The sequence below is a fragment of the Gossypium raimondii genome, chromosome 3, assembly GCF_025698545.1.
Source record: "Gossypium raimondii isolate GPD5lz chromosome 3, ASM2569854v1, whole genome shotgun sequence".
Classification (NCBI taxonomy): Eukaryota; Viridiplantae; Streptophyta; class Magnoliopsida; order Malvales; family Malvaceae; genus Gossypium; species Gossypium raimondii.
In genome coordinates, this window is record NC_068567.1 from 48335162 (window position 1) to 48358823 (window position 23662).

Consider the following 23662-nt stretch of genomic DNA (forward strand, 5'->3'; position numbering starts at 1 on the left):
GGATGAGTGAGCAGTGGGTTGCTGCACGGATTAAGTAAAAGGGGGATAGTAAATGCGTTCCTTGGAGAAGTTTGATAGATGCAATTCTAACACATCCAGATGTGAGAAAGAGGTTAGATGTCTTTGCTTTAAGTATATATGGCTTGGTTGTCTTCCCCAAGGCCTTGGGGCATGTGGATGTAGCAGTCACCGATTTATTTGACCGACTTGATAAGAAGGTCACACCGATTCTGGCAATTTTGGGAGAAACCTTCATGTCATTGAGTGCATGCCGAAAAACAGGTGAGGGCAGATTTATTGGATGTGCATAGCTTCTACTTGTATGGTTTCACAGTCACTTTTGGAGGGTGGATAAGGTTTCGTATCGGGTTTTATCTGAAAATTATTCACCACTAAAAGAGATAGTAGCTACGCTGAGGAGGGACGACATTTCAGAGGAGAAGTGGATGGCGATTCTTCAAAGTCTTCAGGAGGAAGATGTTGAGTGGAGAGCTCATTGGTTACTTCCAGACGAGATCCTGTATAGGTGTGGTAATTTCGATTGGGTTCCACTACTTGGGATTTGGGGAGCTAGTGGATATTCCCCGTTGTTGGTGCTGAGACAGTATAGGTCAAGACAATTTATACCTGCGACCCAAGGGATAGCTGATTGTGAATTTTCATACAAAGATGATGGTTATAGAAAGAAGATTCAGGAGATGTTTAGCGCATGGAAACAGACCTGCCGAATGAAGGGGTTAGCTGTGGGTCCGATGACAACTCCTGAGTATAATGAATGGTAGGGTAGGAGAATCAACGATAATATACCCAAGGTAAATCAAGAAGGTCGCCAGCCAATAGAGGAGCATTTGTGAGTTATTCCTTCTGAGTTGGAAATCATAAGACGAGATTTTGAGAGAAGAAATGCGGATTTAGAAAAGAAGATAGAGTAAATGGAGGAAGAAAAGACGAACTTGAGATTGGACGTAGACGTTCAGAAGCTTGAAACTGAGACATTAAGGAAAGAGAAAAATAAGGCTGAGGAGGAGTTGGGTAGTCTGAAGACGGATTATAAAAAGTTGCGTCTGTCAATGAGAACTGCCGGATAGGGAAAAAGGTTAGAACAGTGGCGAGCAAAAATTTGAGAAGAAAAGGACAAAGCCGATAGATGGGAACAGAAATTCCAAGAAATGCAGAGGCGAAACGAGGCTTTAGAAAAGAGTTTGTCAGAAAGCCAAAAGGAAAAGGGCGAGTTAAAGGATAGGGTGATCCTGTTGGAAGGATCTCTTCGTCAGTATCGAAATCGAAATTCCGCAATAGAGTTGAAAGCAAGCTTGAGCAAGATTGAAGAAATGAAGCAAAGAATCGAAGAGCTAGAAACGACGTTGCAAAATTGTGGAAACCGGATCAAGCACTTGGAAGTAAATGAAAATCGTAATAAGGAACAGCTACACTACTTTCAGAACCAAGTTAGGAGCAGAGATCATATTATGGAGGAAGCTGTGGTCCAGATCTGAGAAGTAGCTGATCATGTACAAGCTTTGGCAGTACAAGCAGACATGCTGAGTGTGAAGTATGAATTAGAATCAGATCGGGGGCAAGAGTTAGCTGTGTTACTTAGGAAGATTAGAATGCTGAGCAATAGGGCAAAGCTTTATTTGTAATTCACTTTATGTAAAGAAATTTGTTTTCTAGTAAAGTTTTCTTAAATGGAATTGAATCAAAATTGGCGTCTTTTTGCATTCATGCATTGCATTACTTCATATGCATTTGAAAATATTAAAAGATTCTAATTAATTTAAATTACTCCTCAGTTAATCTGGAAACCAACCAGCCTACTAAACACCGCTACGGTACTCGATCAAAAACTAATGATATGGATCAAAGGATGGAAAGGCTAGAACAGTCCCAAAAGGAAATGCAGGAGCAGCTTCAAAAGCAAATGAATGAGCAGCAAAAAATGATAGACAAAATGATGGAATCTCAAGGGAGTATGATGGCTCAGTTAACTCAATGGTTCAACAAGGGAACTGGTAAAGGAAAAGGCTCTGTGCTTAATGTTGAAGAAGGAGACAATGAGAGACCTGTCTATCCTCCAGACTTTACCCCCCATCAAGTTGAGATATACCCGCGTAGGACCTCTGTTACCATTAATCCTCAGCAATTTCAGGGCGACGCTGCAATGCTAATGAATCTTCAGACAGGATTAGGCTCTAACCCCGGAGCCAACCTTGTTCATCCTACTATCCCTGATTGCGATGAGACGGCTAGAAATGAGAAAATGAATGATGAGTTGCCAAAATAGTTAGAGGAGAAGTACGAATGGCTGGAAGAGAAATTTAGAGCGATGAAATGTGCGAAGAGCTACTATGGGATGGATGCTAAAGAATTGAGCCTGGTCCCGGATTTAGTACTCCATTACAAGTTCAAAATGCCAGAGTTTGAGAAGTACAATGGAACTAGTAGCCCCGAAGCTCATATTACCATGTTCTACAGACGAATGACCGGTTATGTCAATAATTACTAACTCTTGATACATTGCTTCTAGGATAGCCTCATAGGGGCAGCATCCAAGTGGTACAATCGATTGAACCGTACCCAGATTAATTCATGGAGAGATCTGGCACAGGCGTTCATAAAGCAGTACAGCCATGTGACTGACATGGTACTTGATAGGATCACTCTGCAGAATATGGAAAAGAAATGTGGTGAAAGTTTTAGGCAATAAGCACAGAGATAGAGGGAGGTTGCCGTACAAGTTCAGCCATCTCTTCTAGAAAGAGAGATGACGATGCTTTTCGTTAACACCTTGAAGGCCCCATTTATTACACATATGTTAGAAAGTGCTACTAAAAGCTTTTCTGACATAGTTATGAATGGCGAAATGATAGAAAATGCTATCAGAAGCGGGAAGATAGATGCGGGAGAAAGTAGTAGAAGGTCAGCCTCGAAGAAGAAGGAAAATGAGGTCAACAATACAAGTTCATATTCAAAGACGATTACGGTGAATCAACCGGGAAAAGTGTCTATTAACCAACAAGGATCATCAAAACGAGGATCCGACACAAGGTAAAATACGGAGAAGCCTCAATTTACGCTGATTCCAATGTCGTATAGGGAATTATATCAGAATCTATTCAATGCACATGTGGTTTCCCCTTACCACTTGAAACCTCTGCAGCCTCCGTACCCCAAGTGGTATGATGCAAACGTACAATGTGATTATCACGGAAGAATCGTGGGGTATTCTATAGAACATTGTACGACGTTCAAGAAGCTGGTAGAAAGACTCATAAGCATAAGTGTTGTTAAAGTGGATGATTCGCCCAGTACAGAGAATCCGTTACCTAATCATAATGAAAATGGAGTGAACATGATAGGAGGTAACATGGGTAGGAAAATTAAATAGGATATCGCATAAGTTAAGATTCCTTTAAGATGGATCTGGAAGAAGATGGTAGAAAGAGGGTTGCTGGTAGTGGATTCAGAAAGAAGCTTTGAAGAGAAGGAAAACTATTGTGAGTTCCATCATGAGGAGGGACATGAGATTCAAGAATGCACAGAATTCAGAGCCTTGGTTCAAGGCCTGATGGATAATAAGGAAATGGAGTTTTATGAAGAAGCTAAGGAGGAGGGGAATATTTGCACATCCGAATCCGTAAAGGTTCTAAGAGTAACTCAGCCTGTAGTCATCATCTCGCGGCGGCCAATGAATGATGAAGTGAGAGCGCCAGTAATGCCAAGAATCATAATAAAGAAACCTGTAACCTTTTCTTACCAAAATAGTAGGAAGGTTCCGTGGAACTATGAGTGCAATACAACTGTCCTTGGAATGGAGACTACAAAGGACCAGGATGTGAGTGCCGGTCCAGAACATATCCGTACAAAGGACCAGGAAATAGCTAAGCCTGTGTTGTCTATCAATGAGCCAGTGAAGGAGGAAGAAGCCGTGAAATTCCTTAAAATCTTGAAGCACATCGAGTACAATGTTGTCGAACAGTTGCATAAACAACTAGCTCGCATATCCGTACTAACCTTGCTCTTGAACTCAAAAGTACACCGAAGTGTGTTGATGAGGATGTTAAATGAGACCTATGTGGCCGATGATATTTCTGTCAGCAAGTTAGATTGGTTGGTCAATAATATCAGTGCTGATAATTTCATATTCTTCAATGATGATGAAATACCTCCTGAGGCGTGGGATTTACTAAGGCTTTGCATATCACTGCACGATGCAAGGGGCATATTTTGCGAGGAGTGTTGATTGACAATGGATCAGCTTTAAACGTGTTGCCATTATTCACACTCAACAGGCTTCCCATAGACAGTTCGTACATGAAAACATGCCAAAATATGGTGAGGGCGTTTGACAGTACAGAAAGAAAGGTCATGGGAAGAATTGAGATACCCCTACTAATTGGCCCAACAGTTTGTGAGGTAGATATTATTGTGATATCAAACCTTCCTACAATTGTTTATTAGGAAGACCATGGATACATTTGGCAGGGGCAGTGTCGTCATCATTACATCAGAAACTGAAGTTAGTGTCAGAAGGTCGGCTAGTGACAATCAACGCTGAAGAGGATATAATAGCAGCTGTATCCAATAAGATGCTGTACGTGGAGACTAATGATGAGTTAGTAGAATGCTCATTTCGATCTTTGGATTTTGTAAACTTGGTATTTGTTCCTGAAGGAAGCAAAATTTTTGTGCCTAAATTATCCAAAACTACAGAGATGAGTTTGTAGTTGTTGGTAGGAAAATGAGCTTTACCTGGAAAAGGGCTGGGAAGATATCTTCAAGGGAGGATTGAGGTGCCAGTACTGAAAGGGAAGCAAGGTCACTTTGGCTTAGGATACAAGCCAGACAGAGGACAGAGAAAGAATGAGCTAGAAAAATGACAGGAAAGAAGAAGGGCGCGTCTAAGTGGGGAGGAAACCAAATGGGAGCCAATAATAATTCCACATGTATCCAAAACCTTTGTATCTGGAGGAGTTATTCATGCTGAGAGAAAGATACTGGTTGAGGAAAGAATTGAAGAGACATTGGGAAATATGCACATCAATGCCATTCATGAGCATGCGAATGAAGAGAGCAGCTGGTTAGATATTCGTCCTTATGAGCCTGGGAGTGTTCTAGACAATTGGACTGCGGAAGAAATACCCAAAGTCTTTAGAACTGTCTCAGAGTAATATTTAGAACAAACTTGTTGTTTTAGCCTAGAAATAACAAGAACTCTTTTGTGAAACAGGCTTATGTTTGAATATCATTATTTTAATAAAACATCTTTGCAATCGTTTCGAGCAAATGTTCTTTCATTATTTCCATACAAGTAAATATATTCTTTCATTTATAATCATTGCACAAGTAATTGTACATAGATTCATACATTCTTTTGTAACCATATTAGGTCCCTGTATATCAACGACGTGAATGATGCCGCTACGAACTCAGAGTGTCCTTTTGAACGAAACATGTGTTTAGAGGGATCGCACGATTTTAAAGGTGATGAAGATTGTGGTTTATCTCTGGACTTGTTCAGGATGGTAGAACAAGAGGAAAAACAAATCCTACCTCACAAAGAATCAGTAGAAGTTGTGAGTCTGGAAGAAGGAAAATAGGTGAAAATTGGAACTGAGATTTCTGCAAAGACAAGACGAAACCTCATTGAATTACTCCGAGAGTTCAAAGACGTCTTCGCATGGTCATACCAGGATATGCCTGGATTGAGCACTGACATTGTGGTACATCGCCTACCTATAAGGGAGGATTGTAAGCCAGTTCAACGGAAACTGAGAAGAATGAGGCCCGATATTATGCTTAAAATAAAGGAGGAAGTCAAGAAACAGTTTGATGCGGGGCTTCACAAGAGGTCAAATGTTCTGAATGGGTAGCCAACATTGTTCCAATTCCTAAAAAAGATGGAAAAGTATGAATGTGCGTGGATTACAGATATCTGAACAAAGCAAGCCCAAAAGATAATTTCCCACTGCCGCATATCGATACTTTGGTTGACAATACGGCAGGATATTAATTGTTTTCCTTCATGGATGGTTTCTCAGGATACAATCAGATAAAGATACACCCTGAAGATATGTGAAAGACTACATATATTACTTTGTGGGGAACATTTTGCTACAAAGTAATGCCATTCAGATTAAATAATGCCGGAGCAACATATCAGAGTGCCGTGGTAGCCTTGTTCCACGACATGATGCATAAAGAGATTGAGGTTTATATTGATGATATGATTGCCAAATCCATAACAGAGGATAAGCATGTGCAGGTCTTGAGAAAATTGTTCTTAAGACTAAGAAGGTTTCAGCTCAAACTCAACCCAACAAAATGCACTTTTGGAACTAGGTCAGGAAAGTTGTTGGGCTTCATTGTCAGTGAAAGAGGAATCGAGATTGACCCAGAAAAAGTCAAGGCAATACGAGATTTACCACCACCACGTACTCAGAAAGAAGTTCGAGGTTTCTTAGGAAGGCTGAATTACATTGCTCGGTTCATTTCACAGTTGACTGAGAAATGTGATCCCATATTTCGCCTTTTGAAGAAACATAATCCTGATATCTGGAATGAAGAATGCCAGAAAGCCTTTGAAAAGATAAAGCAATACTTATCCAATACTCCAGTGTTGTCACCACCTAGCCCAAATAGACCCTTGATTTTGTATTTGACGGTGTTTGATAACTCCGTGGGATGCGTGCTGGGTCAACATGACGCGACTGGAAAGAAGGAAAAGGTGATATACTATCTCAGTAAGAAATTCACTAACCTATCAAAAAACTATGTTGCGCCTTGATTTGGACAACCAATAGGTTGAGGAAATACTTACTCTATCACACGACTTGGCTAATGTCAAAATTAGACCCTTTAAAGTATATGATGGAATCAATGGCGTTGACGGGAAGAATGGCTAGATGACAAATCTTGCTTTCCGAGTTTGATATAGTATATGTAAGCCAAAAGGCCATCAAAGGGAGTGCGATAGCAGATTTCTTGGCTAGCAGAGCTCTAAAAGATTATGAGCCTCTAGACTTTGATTTTCCGAATGAAGATTTGATGTATGTGGCAAATGCTAAAGAGGATCCCCAAGAAAATCATTCTTGGAGATTAAACATTGACGGAGCATCGAATGCATTAGGCAATGGGATTGGGGCAGTCCTGGTGTCTCCGAATGGAGATTATCATCCTTTCACCAGTAAATTGGACTTTGATTGCACTAATAACATGGCTGAGTATGAAGCTTGCATCATGGGTATACATGCAGCCATAGGGCAGAAAATCAAGGCATTAGAAGTGTACGGAGACTCAGCATTGGTAATATACCAACTAAGAGGGGAATGGGAGACAAAAGATCCTAAGTTGATCCGTTATCGGAGATTGGTTCTGGAATTGATCGAAGAGTTTGACAACATTACCTTTTGTTATCTCCCACAGGAAGAAAATTAGATGGCTGACGCTCTTGCTACTTTAGCTTCCATGATTAAACTGAATCAGTTAGAGGACATGAAGCCCATTCAAATTAGTATTTATGAGATCCCAGCCCCCTGTTACAATATGGAAGAAATAGAGAATGATAATCGTCCCTGGTAACAAGATATATTACTATATGTGAAAAATCGCGAATATCCTGATCAGACAACGGAGAATGGTAAGAGGACATTGAGGAGATTAGCTATTGATTATGTCCTAGATGGAGAGATCCTATACAAAAGGGGAAAGGATCAAGTACTGTTGAGATGCGTGGACGCTGTAGAGGCTAAGAAAATTCTAGAAGAAGTCCATGAGGGTGTTTGTGGAACGCACGCCAATGGATTCACAATGGCTAGACAGATCATGAGATTTGGATATTACTGGTCCACCATGGAAAGAGATTGCATCAATCATGCCAAGAAATGCCATAAATGCCAAATTTACGGGGATAAAATGCACGCGCCTCCTTCTCCTCTTCATGTTATGACTTCTCGATGGCCTTTCTCCATGTGGGGTATGGACGTCATTGGACCAATATCACCGAAGGCTTCTAATGGACATCGTTTCATTTTTTTGGTTATTAACTATTTCACTAAGTGGGTAGAAGCAGCCTCATATGCTAATGTCACGAAGTCAGCAGTCAGTAAGTTTTTGAAGAAAGAGATTATATGTCGATATGGAATGCCTGAAAGAATCATATCTGACAATGCGTGGAATCTGAATAATAGCACAATAGCGAAAGTCTGCAGTCAGTTCAACATTAGACACCATAATTCATCACCGTATCGCCCAAAAATGAATGGTGCAGTGGAGGCGGCCAACAAAAATATCAAGAAAATTATGGCGAAAATGGCTGAAAGTTACAAAGATTGGCATGAGAAGTTACCATTTGCTCTTTTTGCTTACCGAACATCTATCAGGACTTCTACTGGGGCAACACCTTTTTCTTTGGTTTATGGAATGGAGGCAATTTTACCCATTGAAGTTGAAATTCCTTCTCTCCGGGTATTGGCTGAGCTAAAGTTGGATGAGGCCGAATGGATCCAATCTCGGTATGATCAGTTGAACCTGATTGAAGAGAAAAGACTAAAAGCTATTTGTCTTGGTCAAATGTATCAGAAGCGAATGATGCAAGCTTATAATAAGAAAGTTCGTCCCAGAGAATTTCATGAAGGGGATTTGGTTTTGAAAAAGATCCTCCCTTTACAAAAAGATTTCAGAGGGAACTGGATGCCGAACTGGGAAGGACCTTATGTTGTGAAAAAGGCTTTTTCTGGAGGCGCTTTGATTTTGAGTGAAATGGATGGCAAAAATCTTTCGAATCCTGTAAATTCAGATTCGGTTAAGAAATATTTCACTTAAAGCAAGGAAGGAGTCAAAGTGAAAACCCACGAAGGGCGCTCTGATTTCCTAAAAAAAATGGAGAGGTAAAGGTGAAAACCCGAAAAGGGCGCCTTGAGACCAAAGGGGGTTTGAGTTGAAAACCCGAAAAGGACGGCTCAAACACTGTCAGATTGGGGTATATGGTGATCCTGCTACACTTAAATCAACAAGGAAAGGATAGACGACGTTTTGGGGGCATCGACAAAGTGCTGTAAATCCTCTGAATACATGTTAAATTCAGGATGGTTCTTGGTTTGCGCGGAGAAGTTCAAGCGGCGATATCCAAGGCACCTAGTCTTCATATAACTTGTACTGAGTTTGTTTTTTTCTTGTAAATACTTCATTCTCCGATATTCCTGAATACTTTTTCTTTTCAAGACACTTGCTATCAATAAATTCATTTTCTATTATTCGAGTTATGCCTTGAATTAATCAATATTTTAATATTTGAGCAAGCATGTTGCATTAGAATAATGATTAATGGACTAAAAAACTTTCACAAAAGAAGTTTTGCATATTACTCTTGGAATTTCTAAATAGTTTAGTAACCAAAAGCAGGACTGTTTGTTTAGAACACACCAGGTTTAAAAGTCTAAGAAGGAAAAATACTAAATTAAGACTGTTCTTTCAGAATTTTTTTGTCTAAATACTGAATGAGATGACAAGAAGTCTTGATTGGTGACAAAGCTTCAATTACCAAGGAGTAGGAAGAAATTCCCTCTAGAGGGAAAACTCTTCATTTGTGCATTTGGTATGACACCTTGGGATTGGTGCAAAAGAGTTTCATGATCTACAAGGACTGAGAAGAGTCAAATTTTCCTACCATTGGGTCACAGTGAAGAAGGATGGTCAAATTCTGCGTCCTAATGGATTGAGTTTTGAAGTTCACAATGAGGGCAATTTGATTAAGTGTTTATTTGGAGATAACAGCCAAGCAGAGGGCGTCAGCAATAAAAACCTTAATAAACTTTAAATGGTAACTTGAGTGATAATTCTTAGAAAATGACATTCTGCATTCATTCAAATGTCATTCATACATGTCTAGTTAGGAGCATTGAATTCATTTTGATCATAACATCCTAATCACTAGACATAATTAAGTTCATAGAATAGATTTTTACAGGTCATGTTCCCTAGAGAACAGATCGGTAGCCAGTAATCCTATCTCCCTGAAGTTGCAGTGGAGCGGATTAAAATCACAGATCTTATCTCTCTGAAGTTGCAGAGAGCAGATCGCATCTAGTCTTATCTCCTTGAAGTTGCAGTGGAGCAGACTAAGTAAGCAAGTCTTATCCTCCTGAAGTTGCAGTGAGGCAGACTGAAGATGGCAAATCTTATCTCCCTGAAGTTGTAGTGGAGCAGATTAAAGCCGATAATCCTATCTCCCTGAAGTTGCAGTGGATCAGATTAAAACCTTGGATCTTATCTCTCTGAAGTTGCAGAGAGCAGATCGCATCTAGTCTTATCTCCTTGAAGTTGCAGTGGGGTAGACTAAATAAGCAAGTCTTATCTTCCTGAAGATGCAGTGAGGCAGACTGACGATGGCAAATCTTATCTCCCTGAAGTTGCAGTGGAGTAGATTAAAGCCGATAATCCTATCTCCTTGAAGTTGTAGTGGAGCGGGTTAAAACCTTGGATCTTATCTATCTGAAGTTGCAGAGAGCAGATCGCATGTAGTCTTATCTCCCTGAAGTTGCAGTGGAGCAGACTAAGTAAGCAAGCCTTATCCTCCTGAAGTTGCAGTGAGGCAGACTAAAGATGGCAAATCGTATCTCCCTGATGTTGCAGTGGAGCAGGTTAAAGCCGATGGTCTTATCTCTCTGAAGTTACAGTGGAGTGGATTAAAACCTTGGATCTTATCTCTCTGAAGTTGCAGAGAGCAGATCGCATCTAGTCTTATCTCCCTGAAGTTGCAGTGGAGCAGACTAAGTAAGGAAGTCTTATCTCTCTGAAGTTGCAGCAGAGCAGATCACATCAAATTCATCTTTAAGTGACAACAGATCATGTTGAAGCTATGAAGTTGCAGTGAAGTATATTGGAGCATTAGTTCTGATACCTCCGAAGATGCAGTAGGAAGGAATGAGGCTACTTGAAAAAGAGGAGTAGTAAAGTCCAATACGACCGAGCAAAATTGAGCATTTTTAAAATCTTTGCTCTGTCCTTGTTACACGATAACGAGCAAAGAGGGGCAGCTGTAAATGCGCGATCTTTCCCGGGACTAAATTTTGGATTACAAACGAGTCTATGAGGCCTAATCAGTGGCCCAATTACATACGGCCCAAAATAAAATTAAATGAAGGCCCAAATACAGTGGCCCAAAAAAGGATGACAGAAACCCTAGGGTTTCTAACCATTTGCGCCGCAACCACCTAGCCCGCCGCAGCCGAATCTTCATCTGCAAACACAAAAATGGAAAGGGAATCAAAGATTGGCAAATCAAATTGGAAGGAGATTTGTTCCTTTATTTCTTTTATTATTGTGGCTATAAGAAGCCATTGAACACACTGTAATCAGGATCCAAATTGGAAATCAATAAAAAAAGAACTACTTTCAATCAAAAACAGAGAACTCAATACAAAGCAAAGATTAGTTTAAAGGTTTCTTTTTATAGCCTTTTTTATTTGTTTTATTTTAATCTACTTTTTTTCTTTCTTCATTCGTAAAATAAATAAAATAAATAATAAAGGGAAAGAAACGACCTGTTTGCTTCTGAAACGGTCGAGGGAGCCACCCTCGAGGATCGGTGGCCAGAAACTGAAAGGTTTCTTGACATTTTTGAGGCTTTTTATGGATTTTTTGGAAGATTCGAACTTGGAATCGGGCTTAGAGTGGTCGAGAAGGCCAAAAAGGGGGATTTTTCCCTCTTTCGGCCACCGCATAAGGCGGGGCTGTGCCAGAGATTGGCGACCAGCGCAATGGCTGGTGATCGGCCGATGGTCAGACTGGAGGCCGGACTACTCGGAGGAGGGGAGCTCTTCAAAGTGTTTTTTTGTTTTTTTTGAATGGGGCTTAAAATGATTTTTTTCAGAAGTTAATGGCTTAAATAGCCCTTCAAAACGGCGTCGTTTTGGGGCATAGGGCGACCCGAGTCCGACCCGACCCAACCTAGGGTCCGCGCTTTTTGAGCGGAGGGGCAAATTGCGTTTTTGGCCCCTCCACCTTTTAATATATTTTTAATTAAGTTTTCTTCATTTTTAAATTTACCCCTTATTTCTTTTCAATTGCAATTTCGTCCCGATGGAATGACGCCGTTTAGAGGAGAAGGGGAAATTGCCCTTCCAACCCCTCTAAATTATTAGCGTGTTCAATAGGGTCCTCCAATCTTCAATTATTCACGAATTTGCCCCAGTTTTTTTTGTTTTTACAATTCAATCTAGGTTTTTTATTCTATTTTCTTCATTTTTTCATTAATTAATTAATTAATAATGTAATTATTATTAATATTATTATCCCTTTTAATTCTCGTATGTAATTTTTTAATGTATATATATGTATTTTATTTTTATGAACATATTTTTCTTGTATACGCATTTTTATTTAATATAATATAATTATTATTTTATATATATATATATATTTGTATATGTGTACTTATTTATGTTAGTATATTCATGTGTACGTATAAGTATTTAAATTTTTAAAAAATATCTTTATATTTATATTTATATATACATGTATATATATATTTTCTTATACTCAAATATATGTATTTTAACACCTACTTTATAATTTTTATTTTTATTTTATTTTCCTAATGCATTATATATTTTGCTTCTATTAATTTTAATCTAAAATTTCATATGTAAATTATGTGAATGTCTTTTAATTTTCATGTATATATTTTGTACTTATTTCATTATATATATTTTTGTTTATTTCCTTTATTTGTATATTGATCCATGTTTTCTTTTTGTATTTGGTTAGTTTGATACTTTACATGTTTTATGTACATTAATTTCATCTATTTCTATGCTATAGTAATATTTATTATTGCATTGTATATTTAATGTAGCATCACATTATTTTTTTACTCGATTTCAAACTTTTCAAAATTGAGATAATGCTTGTATTTAGGATTTTCAAGGAAATTGAGCCCTAACGTATAACAATCGAGCATTTCTCTTTAATCAAAAATAAGAACTCATTATTGGGAATTCAACACGTTGTGTCCTGACGTATTGGATGTGACGCATTGATTTCTCGAAATGAAGATTTCTTCTAAAAAATAATAAAGGAAAGATTCCGAGTTTGGGATTTTGGAGGAATTGTGCCCTAACGTATTGGGCCGCGATTTCTTAAATCTTGAATAAATGGATATTCTTTTAAAATTTTATTATACGAGTATTCTGGCCTAATTCATTTTTGAGGAAATTAGAATGTCGTGCCCTAACGCATTGGGTGTGGCATTTTCTTTCTCTGAAATGATAAGGGTCTTAATACATAACGTTTTTAAGTTTTGTCTAAGGATTATATTTTTCAAATTTTCGACATTATGACATTAATTAATTAACTAGGTACCAATTTTTGGGCGTTACGAGGGTGCTAATCCTTCCTCGTACGTAACTGACTCCCGAACCCATTTTTCTAAAATTCGTAGACCAAAGTTATTTTTAGGTGACCCAATCACACCTTAATAAAAGATTGGTGGCGACTCCCAAATTTTTCCACTTTTAATCGACAACTAATTTTTGGTTTTTTAAAAAAAAAAATAGAAATGGTTTCGACACCTATCATCTAATTATAGTGTGATCTATGTATCTTTGAGATTCCCTAACCTAAGGTTTTCATAAATAGGTAGGGGCATCAAATTAATGTTGGCTCCTAAATCACATAGAGCCTTACTACAATGGATGTCCCCTATCTTTATAGGTATCGTAAAACTCCTCGGGTCTTTTAGTTTTGGAGGGATATGTTTTGAAATAATTGCACTACATGAGGCACTTATGTTAACTTGCTCTATTGTTTTTACTTTCTTACGCTTAGGCATAAAATTTTTTTAAGTATTTGGTGTACTTAGGGACTTTCTCAATTAAGTCAATTAGAGGTATTTTAAGATTTAGGGAATTAAATAAGTTTAGAAAACTTACAAATTCTACCGCATCTCGTCTTTGTTTCTCTTCCAACCTTGAAGGGAATGGTACCATTGACAATGCAGATTCTTCTATTAGCTTATCTTTTGACTCAACTGTTGGCTTGACTACTTTTTTAGGTTTCAGTTCAGTATTAGATCCTTGAGGGTTTTCTTGAAGATCTTCGAAATCTTTCTTATTTTTCTCTTGAGTTGGTTTTTCCAGGCTACTTAGTACTTTGCCAGAATGGAGCGTGATTACTTTCACTTGCTCCTTCCCCTCTCTCCAAGGATTATTTTCTGTATTACTGGGATTCTGATGCCAATTTGTCGTTTTATATCTCTCATCATACTCAACAAATGGCTCATCTGATCTTTAAACTTAGTCAATGTTTTTGTTGTATTAGTGCACTCAAACATTACTTCTTTTACTTCAGTTCTCATTGACTGCATCTCCCTCTTGATCCGATCCAGGTGTTGACCTCATATAGTATGGTCATTTGAGTTGACCATTTCTTAAAGCGTCTATAAATAAGAAGGTTGGTAGTTAGCATTTTTAGGTTGGTTAGAACTACTACCTCCTCCTTGGTTTCCTCCCCATCCCAGGTTCATGTAGTCTCTCCATCTGGGATTATATGTATTTGAATAAGGGTTTCCACCCCTATTCCCGATGTAGTTCATATTCTCGATGGGATTATTGATGTAATAGAAGAATGGTTTATATCCCTCATACATTGATGATGCATTGGTTGAGTACTCTATACGGTTAACTTTTTCTACAATCTATTCGTATCTATCATCCTTCTAGATAACTTTTACCGTAGATGGTTTCTGGTTGTATGTATAGTGCTTAGTTGACCATTGCAGGAGTTCATCGCCATATTTTCTATCAATTTATACACATCGTCGTATGTTTTATTCATTAGGGCTCCTCATGCGACTCCATCTAGTCCTGAACGCGCGTGTGCATTCAACCCGTTGTAGAACATTTACAGTCGTAGCCACTCGAGTAATCCATGGTGTGGACATATCTGGATCAGCGTTTTAAAATGCTTTCAGGCTTCATGAAAACCTTCTGCTTCTAATTATTTGAACATTGCAATCTCTCTTCTCAGTTGGACCGTCTTGCTGATAGGAAAAAACTTTTCTAGAAATTTTCCTACGAGTTCATTCCATGTCGTAATAGATCTTGGTGCCTGGGAGTCTAACTAAGAGAAAGCGTTATCAATTATGGAGAAGGGGAACAAACGAAGATGAATAGCATCATGAATGACCACATTATATTTAAAAGTATCACAAAGATGAATAACATCCTCCGTCATTGTGCTTCTAAACTGCAAAATATTCTGGATCACCTGGTTCATTACTGGTTTGATCTCAAAATTATTAGCCGTGATGGCTAGCCTTGTTATACTCCTTTGAACCATCTCTAGAATTGGTAACGCGTAATCCCTCAAGGTTTTTTTGTTACATGCCATAGGTATATTTATGGGTAGCTGTGGTGATGGTGGTAATTCTTCTGGGTTATTATTGTTAATTTCATCAAACAATAGGTTGTCTCGTGGTGGTAGATTTCCTATAGCAGGTGGTGGGTTATGCATCTGTTATTGTTGTTGTCAACAATTCCTACGAATTATTTTTTCTAGATCAATCACTAGCTTTATAGGCGTTCCCTTACTATGAGTCATACACTGAAATCAGAAAAGAAATAAAAGATGTTTGTAAAAATAAAATAAAACTCATATGTATAATTTAAATGTTTCTTAATTATCTTATTAAATGTAAAGACAAAAATTAATCTAGTGACGTTGCCTCCCTAGCAATGATGCCAACAACTTGATCACCTCCGAACGTACTAACATCTAGAGTGAGAATACTGCACAAAATATATAAAATAAGCGGTGTCTGCAAGTATACAAGTCAGGTTGTAATATGTTACAACGAAGTAGGTAAGTACTCTGAGGACTGTACCCAATGGAGGCAAGTACTAAATTAATTCTAAACCAAACACAAATAGATCTAATTAGTAATTTAAATAAATCATATTATCATAAAATATAAATAAAAGTTTTTGGGGTTTTATAAATAAAAGAACAAAATAACATAAATGGAAAGAACTTCAAAAAAAAAATTATAAACTCCGTCAAATCTAGCTATGGGTGATTAGCTTGCTTTGGTGGTCATAACTAATTCCTATTTTGGGTTTCTATTCAATCAGCTAGTCATTAAGCTAGTAGGATCACTCGATCTTCCACTAAACTAATGAGTTAGTCAGAACTACTTATCTCTCGACCTTACAGTCCAGACCGGTTTGGGGTTAAGGTGTTCATGGATAGGCCATACCAATTTTGGGTTAATTCCTACCTAAATGACTTCCTATGATCGTCAAGCCTAGGGTCTAAGTTCTTCCTCTCCCAAACAGTTGATCCATTAAGAAAACCCTACATAGTAATCAATTAGTCACACATCCACTCGCTAATCTCCTATAAGAGGATTAGTTTCTCATGGATCTTATAAACACAATAAACTTGACAAATAATATAGGCATAAAGAATAAATAAAGAGTAAGGTTTAGAGAATCCTGAATTGTATTGATTAATGTAAGCGTGGAATCCACAAGATTTGGTTCAAATCTACAAATCAGCTTCTCCAAGTAACCCAAAATAGAAAAGAACTAAGATAAACCTAAAGCCTAAAAGAAAGGCAAAACTAAAGACTATATTTACAAAAAAGAAACTTAGAATATCAAAAGTTGTCTTTAAAAATTGTTTAAGAGCTTATTTATAGAGTTAGAGTTGTCTTTGTCCTCAACCCTAGATCAACTAACACTATTGTGTTTAACTTTTGATTGTGCAGACAAAAACGCCCTTGGCTCGTAAGTATTTCTCGTATAGGATCGATGTCACGACACCCTAGTGCCTGTGTCGTGACATCCCATGGTTATGTCACAACACCGAAGGCTATCTCGAGATTTTTGTATTCTGGTCATTATCATGTGACATTGAACATCCCGTGTTGTAACATAACAATCATTATTGATTTTATACGCCCTCAGATGGTCTCCTATAAATGACTCAAAATATACTATTTATTGAATTTAAACTAAACTATGAAGGCTTAACTAAAGCATAATGAAAATACTTGTATTTAAGCTCTTCAAGTGAAAAAACTTGTTTAATCTGCTACACCGTATTACAACAGATCAAAAGACATTAGAAAAGCTGAATGCACTCATACATTAAGAGGGAGCGGTGACCGCCTTTGGACATACCAAAGTCCAGAGTGTAAACATTGCAATAAAATAAAGAATTATGAGACGGTATCTGCAAGTATACGGGTTGAGTTGAAATATAGATTTTACAAAGAAGTAGGTGAGTACTCCGAGGATCGTACCCAAGGGAGGCGATTACTAAAGAAATCTTAATCTAAACACTTCAAGATCTAATTAATGCTTTTAAATCAATTATAGCACGAAAGTAAAATAAGAGATAGTTTTAGGGTTTTTTAAATAAAATAAAATAACATAAAAGAATTGAATTTCAAGAGATATAAAGAATAAAGTGAATAAAATCTGAAGATGGGTGATTAGCTCGCTTCAGCAATCCCAATCAACTGTCGTCTCGATTCCCTCGTCAACCAACTAGTCGCTACCCTAGCAGGGTCTTTCGATCTTCCACTAACATAATGAGTCAACAAGGACTACTTATCTTTTGACCTCACAATCCAGACTGGCTTGGGGTAAAGGTGTTCACGAATGGGCAATACCAGTTTTGGGCTAGGGTTAGTTTCATGTTCTTCCTTTCCTAAACAGTTAATTCGATGAGTAACCCTTCAAAACAATTAAGAGATCATGCTCCCACTCACTAATCCCCCATAGAAGGATTAGGTCCTCATGGCTTTCATAAACAACATGGAATAGATGGAAGAATTAATCATAGAGAATGGTTTGAAATAGATGAGGAGCATGATTGGAGACAACATGTACGACCAGTTCGTAAAGCTCCAATGAAAGAAAAATCAGGAAGCCAGACAAAGGACATAGCATAAAAGGGATCCTCAAAGGAGAGAAAGACTAAAGTATAAAAGTCACAGAAGACGGGATTAATGGACATTCCCATTTCTATATGGAAAACACATTAGATGCAAGACATGGGTGATATTTTGATTCGCCTTGAGCAACAAAATGGATGACCGACGCCAACTCCACTCTCAAACATGTTTGATAAATTCTTACCGTCAGACGAGAAGGACGACGACAATGGAGGAGAGGATGATGATAATGAGGAGGAGGAGGAGGCCCCGATCATGCCACTAGACTATGGGTGGGTGTTTCGACCAGAACACCCATCGGCTAAGGGCGTGGTGATCCGTGACTTGAGCCATCACAGTCCGACCCAAACTTCAGGAAGACGGGTTACTAAAGCATTAGCGAGACGAGAGAGGGGCAAGGAGAAGATTATGGAGAGTCAAATCCTAATTTTGACTAGTTTTGAACAATTTTTTATTTGGACATTGTATTTTACTTTTATATTAGTTTTGGTTTATTTAGTTAGGATTTATTTTGGCATATATATAGTTTGTGTTTAGTTTTTCTTTGTAGGAACCCTATATTTTTTATGGGAGTACAAACTCGAGCCAATATCGCAGGAAGGAGTAGTCCTACCAATTGAGTTGCACGTATCACGCCAATTGGGTTACATATTTCCTTTATATTTTTTTGCACATTAGGGACAATGTGCCGAATAAAGTGTGGGGGTGACTTAGGAAAATTTTAAATTTTTTGCTATTTTATTTTGTTTTTCTAGTTTTTAGTAGTTTTTAAATTTTTATTATTGTTTTTCCCTATGCTTGAGCTTGTAGAAATCCAAGTGATTGGTTAGGAACATGTTAATAGGATTTTGTGAATAAACTGTAAATTTAGCTTGATAATAATTGATTCTAAATTATCTAATTTTTAGACTAATTGGTTCAATTTATTACACCGTGAATAGATTTAAAATGTTAAGTATACCACATGATAAATGAATATATAAATAGCATGCATGTTTACTTGAATTATAGGCTTAGAAATTGATAGAATTGGCTGATTTAGTCCATGTATGGAATTATCTAAGGACGAACTAAGGCATTGTTTGGTAGACAATTTTTCGAGCCAAAAAGTTATCTTGTAAATATTTTCCTTAGTAACTATTTTGAAGCTTGAACCCATTTTCTTGATGAACTTGAAATGAAACCATGAACCTAATAAATAATTTATTTGATCCTTTATTTCTTGGTCCTTTCACGGATTTAGACGTTTGACCATTAATATTGAGGGATTAGGTAGATACATCATGGTGGCTTCAAAAATAAAAAAAAGAGTGAAACTAAGGAATAATTTGGTATAGTAAGTATAAGATTTTTGAGCTTCTAGAAGAAAAGAAAAGAAAAATGTCAATTGAGAAAATATCGAAGAAAAAAAATAGAAAAATAAAAGCAAAGTGAGTTGGAAAAAAAAGTATGCTCACATTTGTGAAAAATACGAGCTCAGAATGATGGTACTCGTGAATACTATACTAGGCCCTAGTAATGGAGAAATAAGGTGGTGAGCTAAATGTACACTTGGGGAAGTATAGAGGACAATATAATGTGCCAAACTACTTTCGTGCTTGGCCATTTGTCGAGCCTATTCTTTTTAGTTTCAAACCAACCTAAGTCGGAAAATGTTACAAGCCGAAAAGTCCTATGTGACCTAGGTAGTACTTTATGTGGAGAAAATTGTGCCAAGCTTTGATATTTTTACCACTTATATTCATTTGAACATGATTGTGTATTTATATATTTGTCTTGATGGATATCTATTCTTAATATTCTTTTATTTGTTTGCTTTGTAATTCAGTGAACTAACCTGTCCAATTTTAGAAATTGTGAGTCAATTGTGTATCATGCTAGAGTTATTTGCTTATTTGCATTATTTTGTTAATATGTTTCTGTCCAATTTCCTGTATCAAGTTAGCTCAACTAAATTTTCTGTTCTTGCATGTTTATTTCTTATTTTCAATTTGTTTTGTTTTCTATTTTTATTTTGTTTTTAGTTTGTTTAGTTGGCTTAAGGGCAAGCAAACACTTAAGTTATTTTGGTATATCTCCGCACTTAACGAGCTTGTTATCTATCCATTTTATTATTAATTATTGCATTTTTTGTATTTAGTAGTTTAGTATTAAATATTAAGAAAATAAGTTTTTTTACACAATTTTGAGTGTTAGTGATCTATTAGGCCGACACGGATCTTAGGTAGTTTTAATTTGTGTAATTAAGTGTGCAAGATGCTAAATTTAGGGCCCAATGGATGTAGGAACTTGGGATGAGTGATGCACAAGCTTTCCGAGTCATGAAAGCATGACAAGGACTTCCAAGCCACAAATCATTATCGTGTCACACCGTAGCTTGTGTATGGTGTGACATAGGACTGACGTGGAGCCCAAGAATTTCAAGGCTATTTTTATCCACACAATTAAATTTATACAAAGACCTAGGACGTGTTGAAGACCTAATTTGGGCTACTAGCACTTCTATAAATAAAACCTTAGGGGTTTGATGTAACTGAGTCATCTAAGACGCATCCAAAAACCCTTGTAGTTTAGGAGTAGGATTTAGGTTTAGTTTCCTATTATTTTTCTGAAACGCTTTGTTCTTCCTCTTGTAATCGATTTCGATCCAAGACTTTTTTATAATATTAAAGTTATTCAGTTTACTTTCATTTGCAAGCGACGATTCTTATTATCCCAATCGAGAGATTTCCTACTCTGCACTTCTATCGACATCAACGAGATTATTTCGTTATCTCTTTTCTCTTTAGATTTAATTGTGTTTATTACATGTTTATTTCAATTGAGATTGAGATTATGAATACCATGAGTAGCTAATTCCCTTAGCAGAGATTAATGAGTGGATGAGGAATTCTTTAACAGAGGATTAAGGGTTTGTCAATTGGATTAGTTGGTATAAATCATGCGTTACAAACCCTAGGCTTGACAACCCTAGGAAGTAATCAAAGGTTAAACGAGATTAGAAGATGAGTTTGCCGAGTAAATCATAGTTCATCCTGGTTGAGAAAGTGAGGTCGAGAGATAAGCGAGTATCAACCAAATAATTAACTAGTTAGAGGTCGAGATGTTGGAAAATCGTGTTTAGAAAATGCAGCGAAAAAGAAATTTAGGGAAAAACCAGAGTTTTAAAAAAATATATCCAAAAGAAGAACTTGGTTGTGATATCTTAAGTAATAAACACTTAATCAAAATTGTAGCTTTTCGATTCATCTAGGATGTACGCTTCGACTGAGTAGTCTTCTTCGCTATCCTCAAGCTCACGTGTGCCGAGTGTGGGCTCGCTTTGAATCAGAAAAATTTTCACAAAAATTACCAGTGGGGTAATTCATAATTTTTCTAAACTTTTGGGTCAAATTGTAAATAAAAAAATATATCTAGAAATTTTTTGAAATAATATCTTCAAAGAATTTTCTCTACAACTTTTTCTTGAATTCAAGTGTGTGTAAATAATGACCCAAGGCTCTCTTTATATAGGGAGAGTTTAGAGAGTTAAACTATGATTAAACTTAATCACTTTAAAATTAAATTAATATAATATTTATCAAGATAAATATTAGGTTAAATTTAATATTAAATCTTATTAAATTAATAGAATATTTATTTACAAGATAAACATTAAATTAATAAAATACTATTAAGTTAAACATTAAATTTACTTTAATATTAAATTTATTAAAATAATATTATTTTTGGAATAGTTCATCTTAAATCAAATTCTCTAGTAAAGTCCTAGTAGGAGTGTAATTCTTCCACTGCTTAACCATCGAAGACCCACCACCATCAACCATTTTTTGGCCATCGGAGTGCTGCCATCAGTAATTCGAGCTGGTTCAATTTTTGACGGTTCGGTCTAGGCCAGTGACGGCCTGAGTGGTCCGGTCTAGCCACCGATTGGATCGTTGGCCCGATTTTACATACTATGCCCAATTTACAATCTTAGGTTCAATTTTCAAGTTCAATTACCCATTGGGCCAGTTGTCTAACTTGAAAATTAATTTCCAAAAATATCATATTAATTTTAATTAATTTGATTAATTTAATTTTACTTGATCAAAATTAATTTTCCCAAAAGTCACTTAGATTTTCCAAATTAAATTTTCAAGAAAATTCTTTAATCAAATTCTCTAGTTGAAAAATTCTTACAACCACCCAATTTAACTCCGCATCGAATAAATTGACTCAATTAAATTATTTCCAAAGTCGTAGAATTTTTTTCTGATTTAAACGCAATCCGGTCAAACGTTTGTTGAGCTAGCAGAGGGACCAATTGAGCATATACAATTAGGCTCTAGTAATTACAATTATATCCAGAAGCATGGTTTCGATAATTCACAATTACTTAATCATGGAGTCAGTTCACAAGAAGTACCATGATTGAAAACTCTTTATTGTATACTCTTTACGAAAACATTTCATCCAACTGCTTTATCCAATAAGCTCGGCATGTGTGTTACCCTCATATGATATCATTGAGTCCTCTGAGTTAGATTCGTTCACTCAATACAATCCTATTTTATCTCATTGTCAATATTGTGTCTTCTTAATGATTAATGTGATCACTAACAACAAATGACTGTGATAAATTGCTCGTTCGAGAACAAGCAACCCGTTGCCACGTTCTATATTTATCAATTCACACAATGCCAATGAGAAGACATCGTTAACTCTTTAATTGGTCTATGAATTCCACTGTTGCTAGTAAAGCCATGCCATACACAAGTCATGTACCCAACATACTAGCTATTGACTCGATCATCTTTAGAGTATAAGCCTCCACTTATATCAAAGCACATGAGTTCCGTACGCATGGTTAGTAACTAACTCAGGATTTAGGTAAATCACACTATGAATGTCACAAGTGAATTAATTCACAAACAGAATTAGAATTAATTCATCTTGGGTCTAGTCCAATGTATCATTCTGCCAATGAATACATCTATGTTTCTACCTGTAGAATCAACTACTCCGATAGCCAAGACTAGCCATCTCCTAAATTGAAATTGTAGATGACATATTAATCCTTTTCAATATTTGAATCAAATGCTCACTTTGATTCTTTTACGGGATTATGGACTCGTTTAGATTATCTATTGAAGTAAGTTATCTTTCTTGCAATGTCAACATTCTTACAATGCCACTTATCATTTGTTTGAACTTAAACAATCAATGAGCTACTATTTGTTTGTCACAATTTCATTATGCATGCAAAATATGAAAGGTAAAAATACAAAAGAAATAACAGTGAAATGTGAAACTTATTTATTAACCGTTCAAATACATAGAAAACAATTACATGTTTACTACAATATGGGAACATTTCCCAACACGGAAGGTAATAATTGGTTAGTTAATAGCTAATCCACCCTAACCCACATATGAAGTTAATTACAACCTCTAAAACGAGTTAATCTTCCTGATTGGTTTAATCGATTTAGTCATTTGTTTATTTATTTTAGCTATTTAATTTCTAATATTCATTTGTTTTATGATTTATCGTAATATATAATTTAATTATTACTATTTACACTTATTATTATAAAGATATTTTTAATAGATTTAATTCATCCTCCTTTGGGTACGATCCTTGAAATATTTTCTTGTGTTCTATTGTAACATATTACTAAATTACAATTTGACTCTTATACTTGCAGACATCGCTGC

General features: G+C 36.6%; 1 protein-coding gene across 1 annotated transcript; it reads left to right on the forward strand.

Moving 5' to 3' along the window:
- The first annotated feature begins 932 nt into the window (after positions 1 to 932).
- LOC128039971 (uncharacterized) lies at positions 933 to 1496 on the forward strand. Its single transcript, XM_052628920.1, has 2 exons — positions 933 to 1062; positions 1261 to 1496. The coding sequence occupies exons 1-2, from the start codon at positions 933 to 935 to the stop codon at positions 1494 to 1496; spliced, it is 366 nt and encodes a 121-aa protein (XP_052484880.1).
- The last annotated feature ends 22166 nt before the right edge of the window (positions 1497 to 23662 follow it).